General features: G+C 45.3%; 1 protein-coding gene across 1 annotated transcript; it reads right to left on the bottom strand.

The window, feature by feature from the left end:
• Positions 1–2,094: 2,094 nt before the first annotated feature.
• NPM3 (nucleophosmin/nucleoplasmin 3) lies at positions 2,095–7,574 on the bottom strand. Its single transcript, XM_015415930.1, has 6 exons — positions 7,471–7,574; positions 5,440–5,525; positions 4,762–4,881; positions 4,065–4,158; positions 3,218–3,361; positions 2,095–2,638 (listed from the first exon to the last, which is right to left on the bottom strand). The coding sequence occupies exons 1-5, from the start codon at positions 7,544–7,546 to the stop codon at positions 3,234–3,236; spliced, it is 504 nt and encodes a 167-aa protein (XP_015271416.1). The 5' UTR covers positions 7,547–7,574; the 3' UTR covers positions 2,095–2,638; positions 3,218–3,233.
• Positions 7,575–8,234: the final 660 nt, after the last annotated feature.

The following is an 8,234-nucleotide window of genomic DNA, read 5'->3' as shown; positions in this document are numbered from 1 at the left end:
AGATTTATTTCAAGGGCCGGCAACTGTGCCAATTAAGAAATGATGTGTTGTGCATAGGAGCGAAAATGATAAAAGAGCTACAAGGACAAAGCAGCTGATTGCAGGCTTGTCAACTGCTCTCAGCCTAGCTTAACTCACAGGGTTGTTGTGAGGACAACATGGATGGGATAAATATGTACTCAAGCCTGGCTCCAATATCTTTGGAAATACGGTGCACATTCTGAATTCTGGAGGCTATATGGTTAGACAGTGTCATAGATGCAACGAACATGAAATTGAGCAAACTTCAGAGGACGGCGGAAGACAGGAAGGTCTGGCGTGATCTGGTCCATGGGGTCGCGAAGAGTCGGACTCGACTGTGCGACTGAACAACAACATAGGGATTGATGGCTTACTAGTCTACCCCTCTAAGACTAGGGTTTTAATGGAGGCATTCAGTGCTGTGCATCCCATCCACCCAGCCCTGCAGTTCTACAAAAAATAACCACACTTGCCAGATAACTCCTGCCTGCGACCCGCTCAAGCCAAACAAAGATTTGGACTGACAGCCAGGCTTGAGGATACATTTAAAGGCAGCCTCACTCTTAAACTGAAGCAGCACTACCCTGCTGCAAAATGGCAGACTGCTCCATAATTATTTTCTCATACATACTGAGCTGAGAGTTCCTCCAAGACCTTCAAGGCAGATGAGAAACAAGACCACTTCCCCCACTTCCCCGCTACAAAGCAGTCCAAGGAGGTCCCCATCCTGCAGACACGGCTGCCATCTTGTGGCTGTCCACAGGACTTGATCTTTGTAATTTATTTGGGCACCTGTTGATCACAGGCCGCTCTCACAGCAGGCAGATCACAGTTCCTGAAGGGCCAAGTCATGTTATGGTCTCCTTCGGCCACGTGAGGATCTTGAACTCATTGGGTAGACTGCCAACAGGGCACAAAACGCAAGAGGCACAAGCAGCTGAGGAACTAAAAGAAGTCATTTCCAGGGTGCAAACTTCACCGGCTCAGATCCCAATGCTGCCCAACAGCAGCTGAACAGAGGCAGTTCCCAACCTCACGCTCATACTGTAGGCTCTTTCCTAACAAGATGTTCAAAAAAGGGAAATCCAATTCTTCTCTGAAAGAAAAGCACACTGCAAGCCAGTATGCTGCAGTGCTTAGAGTGTCAGAGTAGGATCTGGGAGACGTGTTTGAATCCCCATTGTGCCATGGAAGCTCACTGGGTGACCCCTGGACAAGTTACTCTCTCTCAGCCTAACCCGCGTCACAGGGTTGATGTTGCTCACAACATAAAGTGGATGAGGAGAAAAAGATGTCGAAAGCTGCTTTGGGTCCCTATTGTGAACGAGAAAGCGAGGTATAAATATCTACAAATAAGAATTTCTCTGTACCTTTAAACCAGACAGGGAGGGCAGCTGAGTAATGTGGTGTATGTGTGTGTCACTGCTTGAAGGTACCAGGCAATGTGTTCCCCCTGCTCTGACACGCAATAATTTAAAGTGAGTGATGGAGGTTAAGACGGTTGGTCTAGTATCTGGGAGGCCTGGCTTCAAATAACCACTTGTGCCATGGAAGCTCTCTGAGTGACCCTGGGCCAATCACCCTCCCTTAGCTTCACCTACCTCACAAGGTTGTTGTGAGGATAAAATGGAGGAGAGGAGAACCATGCAAGTGGCTTTGGATCTCCATTGAGGAGAAAGGCTGGGTACAAATGAACTAAATAAATAAACATGTCTCTGTGTGTGTTCTCCCTGTTTCAGTGGTTGAGCCCATGCTTTGCAAGCAGAAGGGTCCCCAGGTTCACCCCCTGCCTGGCATCTCTGGGTGCTGACAAAAGACCTCTCTCTTCTTGTGATCCTGGCAAACGGCTGCCTCTCACAGTAGATGGGGACTGGTGAACTACTTTACTACAAGGCAGCTTCATTTGTACTTGGGGCATATTTTGAGAAAGGGGTGAGGGAGAAGACAGCAAAACCCAGTACCTGGAAAATATAATAATGTTGCCAGTTCTTCAACCATCCAGTAAAACAATTCACAGCAGCCCACAAATTACAAAACATTTTAATTCTAAAACATCTTATTAAAAAAGGTAGCACTAAAAACATTCAAAAAAGAGACCTGCAAGGAAAATCATGCCTACAAAATACATACAGGCTGTTTTCCAATCCTACCATTGCACCATCCTTAAATTAGAAAGAAAAAACAACAAACCGTATACCAAAGGTATGTAACATTTCCAAAACAGTTCAAAAGCAATTAGAAGAAAATACTATACTTTTTCAGAAAGTGAATCCTGTGGCCATCTTCATGGTGATGAGTAAAGGAATAAAATTTTTAACTGTGTACAGAGTCAAACTGACTCAATGTCATATGCACAGAAATCCCAAGGAGGAATCCCAGTGGCATTACCCATTTCTCAAAGGCACAGTGTCCTTAAAGAGAAACACACCACACTGAGTAGCAGCAGTTAAGGTATTAGTGTACCTTTCCAGGTACAAAAGGCACAGCAGCAACTAGTTTTCCTGGGAAGAAAAGGGAAGACATCTGTGACATGTTTTTTCCAAGCCTCCTATGTCTCCTCCAACAACAGCTTTCCCATGGAGTTTGTAGCTAAGGCCACTTACATCAGCTGTAGGTTCTGGACAAAAGAAGAGAAAGATGGGCTTGTTTTCCCAATAAATCCGGCAGCAAAAGACTATCATCACAAGTTAAGGTAGATTAAAATCAGCAGGGTGTCGCAAGGAGAGGGAAAAGTGCAGGGAAGCCTGGCAATCTCTCCCTCCCCACCACCATCCAGACACTGCTGGCTCCACTTCCTCCCAACAGACAAAGGGGAGGATTACCAAAACCAAGAGTGTTCAAGAATGAACTGGGAGACCCACTTGCCCTCTCCCCCATCCCCGAAGTCAGACCCTGCAGCTTTGAAAATACCAGGAAAGGCACTTCCCTTAGCACTGCAGTAGTCCAGCCATCCAGCCTCTCTTTTTACCTGCTGCAAAACGGAAGCTCTGCAGACTGCAGGAGACGAGAAAAGGGGACGGACACCAGAACTACAGAAGCCTCAAGCGAGACGGGAAGGGCCTTGCCCTGAAACTTTGGTCACGGGGCCGTGAAAAGCAAGGGTGCCCATTCATATAGTCCAAGGACAAGATGGTGCTTTGCTGTGGTAAGAATTCACTGGCTTCAAAGCTGCACAGTCCTCTCTGCCAGCACGTACCTTTGAGGGAGCCAAGCTAAGACTTTTGCTTCTTCTTGGCTGGCTTGACAGGGGTGAGCTCTTCCTCATCACTGAACTCATCGTCCTCACTAAAATCCTCATCCTCTTCACTCAATTCATCATCCAAGAGCTCCCGCCTATGAACTGAGACCAAGAGCATCCCGTTATTTGACAGCACCCGTCAGACCTGGAAAATGGCTTCAGCCTCTCCTTCTCTGCCACTCTCGTCCCATGAGCAAGAGAACACCTGTGCTCTGTTGGACTTGTTTAGTTTCTGCATGGCATGCAAAGTTAAATTATTTAGGTTGACCTTTGCAGGGTAATAATGTATTTGGGCTGTTTTAATAGTGACATGGTGATAGCCACAAATTTAAATATTTTATATTTGTTATTTGTTTTTATGTTGTTTTAATGCTGCAAGTCACCACGAGACCCTTTGGGTGAGTGGAGGAAGGAAGGAAGGAAGGAGGCAATTGTCTCAAGTACTGAATTACTTATGCTTGGGAAGTGCATTCACCCCTCAATCCACACCTCCCTTCCTCAATCAGAATACAAGGTGCATTCAAGCATTCTTCCAAATAATATGTGGTATTCCTCCTTACTTCTTGGCAGGATGAGAGAAATGTGTTTGCACACGTCCCAGAAGAAAAGAACCATTGCTGAGGAATGCAGTATCACTTCATCTAACAACAGTTATAATCTTTCAATTTCAATTTATTATTAATCGTTACAAGGTGGTCTACCCTCTACCACATGTGTCCTTAAGAGGCGACACACACGACTCCCCACCTCTTCATTTCTAGCCCACCCACCCCTTTGTACATAATAGCTCCCTGGATTTCCTTACAGATGTGGTGTCGTCCTGCAAGGTGAACAGGACCAGATCCTGAGCACAGGCGGAAGGTCACCGGAGGCTGAAGGTGAAAATCATTCAAACTTAACTGTGGAGAGATGAAGGGAAATAGAAGTTAGGGGGAAATATAAATTTAATGGGGAGGGGGTTTCCTGAGCCTCAAAGTGGATCAGGAGAACTCTGGCTTAATTCTCCCTTCCGCTGACTCAAACGTGTTTCCAATTGTCTTTCATGACCCTCTTCTGTCCTTTGCCTAGACCAAGAACCTTGCATACACATCTGAATGACATCCCTTATCCCTAGCCCACAAATTCAGCTCCACATCAGTCCTGAACAGCACACTCACTTTTGTCCAAGTTGCTGTACAAATGTTTAATGAAACAATACATTTGCACTGAGGACTTAAAGAAATGTGTGCTTTGAGCCGAAAATAATTGACAGGCATATATGATGACAGACATCTTAACCAGACCAAAGTGAACACACTGCAGAATAGAATGCAGCACCTCAAGAGTTTAACAAACTCCCCTTGTAGGATTTCTTAAATGCCATCAGGCACTATACAGGTCTATACAGTATCCAAGGGGCAGTCCCAGGCATTTTCCCCTTTCCCTATCAACTCAAATACCCTGTAGCCACTAATAATCTCTTTCCTAGGGCCTAAGCCCCAGTTTTCAGTAGACCATTTTACCCAGGGTTGGCACGACAGCTTCAGATTGGCCACTGGCACAACAATTTCTTCATTGTGATAGTTGCGACCCACAACTTCCACCACGTTGCATTCATCTTTGGCACCTTCCGACAGGCAAACCTTTAAAATAAAGGAGACAGAAGCATCAAAAAGGCCCATCCTGCATCAGTCATCTAAAAGGTAGTTTCCAACTAATAAAGATGAGCTCGCAGAACCAGTGTTTGGAGGCAGAAAGACAGAGAACACAGGAAGATCTAGTTAGAGGAGCAACCAAGCTGTAAAGGGCAGAGATTTCCTTGTACTCTTCTCAGACATAACCAAATAAAAACCCATTAGACAGCTAACTAGGATCACCTCTCACTGTACTGCTTCTGGGATCCTGCAAGCTGAGGACTGGTCAGCTCCCGGTTTTTACCCCTAAGGAAAAAGTCACGGACTGCTCCTGATAGTCCAGGCATGTGGTCTACTAGTGCCTGGTCTACTAAAACCAATCAGAGAAATTGGTCCCTACGCTAAAATGAAACAGGCTCCCAGAGGCCCCTTAAAGAAAAACAACATTTATTTCAGCACAAACTTTGTGAGTCAGAGCTCACTACGTATGAACCATGGCGGGTACACCTACAGGAGGTTTACCACCCATGTTCCTCACACACCCAATGATCGGCCCTACTGCCTTACCATATTCAAAGCTAGGGTATGATCACATTCATCCTCTTCAGATACTTTAAAAGTGTATGATCGGGAACTGCTGCTCAACTCACATCCTGGAGAAAAAACAACAGAGCAAACATTGCAACTGACAAGGGATTCAAGCAAGTCAAATTTGTGGCCTATACCTTCTGAAGCAAAGTGGGTGTCTGTAAGACACAGGGCCTTCTATTATGACGCCTTGACTGGAATGTCCTCCTCATAATTTGCTTGGAGCCAGTTTAACATGCGTCAGATAAAGGCAGGATGAAGGCAGTATTAGATAAATTTATTGTAAAATTTGTTATACTGATGTTATGATGTGATGGGATTCTACAGGGTTTTTCTTTCCGGCTATGGTGTTAATTGCTGTTTTATTCATTGCTGCTGTCTTTCCTTTGAAGTTTTAAGACTTCTACTTGTAAGGTTAATTAGTTTCTATTTATTGCTGCTGTCATATTGGAATCTTAATTGTTTTAAATGCGTATTGTTTCAATATTTATTCCTGGCTTATTGCTATATAGATAACTGATTCTTGAGGCAGCTAACAATAAAGAATGTGGGTTCCTTTGCTACTGAAGAAGGTTGTTCTGCATCAGACTTACCGAATAAGAAGATGCCAAATCCCACAACAAAACAGCCCAGCAAACAAGAATGCTTAATGGCTGAAATGTGGGCTTTGGGTTAGATGGCAGAGAAGTTTAGTCTCCTCCTCTCTTCACCTTTAAAGGTAAAGGTTCCCTTGCTCGAATCCGACTCTAGGGTTGCGGTGCTCATCTCAGTTTCAAAGCCGAAGAGCCAGCGCAGTCCGAAGACGTTTCCGTGGTCATGTGGCCGGCATGACTAAACACTAAAGCGCACGGAACGCTGTTACCTTCCCACCGAAGTGGTCCCTATTTATCTACTTGCAATTTCTTGCTTTCGAACTGCTAGGTTGGCAGGAGCTGGAACTAGAGATGGGAGCTCACTCCATCATGCAGCACCCGGGTCTTGAACTGCTGAACTACTGACCTTCCACAGCCTGCAGTTCAGCGTCTTAACCACTTGAGCCCCCGCAACTCCACCTGTACAAAGATGGAAATCCTGAACTGGACGGCTCTTGGAATTCCAGGCAGAGAAGGATCAACCGTGCTCTTTATAGTAGGTGGATTTTTAATTTCCACAGTTAAATAGCAATATATCAATATTAAATCGAGCAAGACCCATCAGTACTGGTGAACATGCTAAATGAAAGTTTTTTCGTTATCAATTATTCGAACTTCCTGTTCCAAAAAATTCATTGTCTTTGACTAAAAATAAGTTTTAAGGTTCCACACAACTCCTTTCTTATTTTCCTTATTTACATTGCCTTGACCTACCTCAATAATACCTACTAAAGAGACAGCAATAAATAGCATGGGATTTGTAGTTACAATTTAAACTTTGACTACCAGAGATAATAATTTGGTTATTATGCTTCCAACATGACTCCGAAGAACCCTTCCACCCCGTTTGCATTAAAATCCTATTATTTATTATTAAGAAACTTTATCCTGCCCGTCCATTCTTTAAAAAACAGTTCCTATGTGCTGAACTCCGTAGTCCTTTCGCTGGCGTACCGGCCTGTAGGACTACAGAACTGGGATTAGAGCACTTTTTCCATTTATTTATTTGAGGGAAAAACTCGATTTCACACCGAGACAGATCTAACAAACCTCTGGCAAAACAGCTTCCGCTTCCATAGCTTCAAGCCACGTGGAAACGTTGCTGGCTTAAGCCACGCTAGTTTGGAAAAAAGCGAGTTACCACGTGCTTCCCGGTCTGGCTCGCTCACTGCCGGGATCGCTATTTAAAGAGCCCTGCCCAAGCAATCCCCATTCTAGATCAACACCCCTTCTGGGCAGTATTTATTACACACACAGCCTCCCAAAAACCCCAAACCTGGTGTCACGGGTGGTAGATCGTCTTCCCTTCCAACAAGACCACCACTTTAAAGCTTCCTGTTTCTAGATACTGAAATCTCTCACTCACATTTAGACTTACCGAATAAGAAAATGCCGGTGCAAATCGAAGGTCTAACACTATCTTCGCTACATTCCAGATCTATGAAGGCAGCCATGCCGCCACCGAAAAGAGGACGTAGAGAAAGACAGGAAGACACTGGAGTCTCTGACCCCGGCTCGCCTGGGACCGCCTCTGGAGGCACAGCGTCCCGCGGCCACCAATGAGGTGGGCGGACGAGGTGGGCGGAGACTGGTAAACTCCCAAGGATTTGTGAGGAGGTAATTGCATTTTCTGTTAATAAGATTAGATCCAACAAACATGACCTCTCGAAAAAGAATGTCTGTGTGGGGGGCTCGATTACTTAGATTCTGTGAAAAGGGGAGGGGAATCCAGGATTTATAGGGTGCAGTGCCCGGATCGCTGTACACCGTACCTAGGAGGAAAATTGCTCCTAAAGTGCTGTCCTGGACGGAGCAAATCCGAAAGGTTAGGGCTGCCAAGTCTGGGTTGGGAAATACCTGGAGATTTTGAGGGTGGAGCCTGAGGAGGGTGGGGTTAAGGAAGGGGGAAAGACTTCAATGAGGTATAATGCCACAGGGTTCAGCTTCCAAAGTGGTTATTTTCTCCAGGTGAACAGATCTCTGTCGCCTAGAGATCAGGTGTAAGCTCTTCGGCCACCACCTGGAGATTGGCAACACTACATCAGATACATTGAAGCAGACTTCCTCAAGCCTTACATATAGGTAGAGAGAGGGTGGGGGGATTAGTGGCCAGGAGGGACTAGTTAAGAGTCAAGACGCATA

The sequence above is a fragment of the Gekko japonicus genome, unplaced genomic scaffold (genome assembly GCF_001447785.1).
Source record: "Gekko japonicus isolate JY-2015 unplaced genomic scaffold, Gekko_japonicus_V1.1 scaffold59, whole genome shotgun sequence".
In the NCBI taxonomy this organism is placed as follows: domain Eukaryota; kingdom Metazoa; phylum Chordata; class Lepidosauria; order Squamata; family Gekkonidae; genus Gekko; species Gekko japonicus.
The sequence above is the reverse complement of the archived record's forward strand: the minus strand, read 5'-3'. Positions and strand labels throughout refer to the sequence as shown.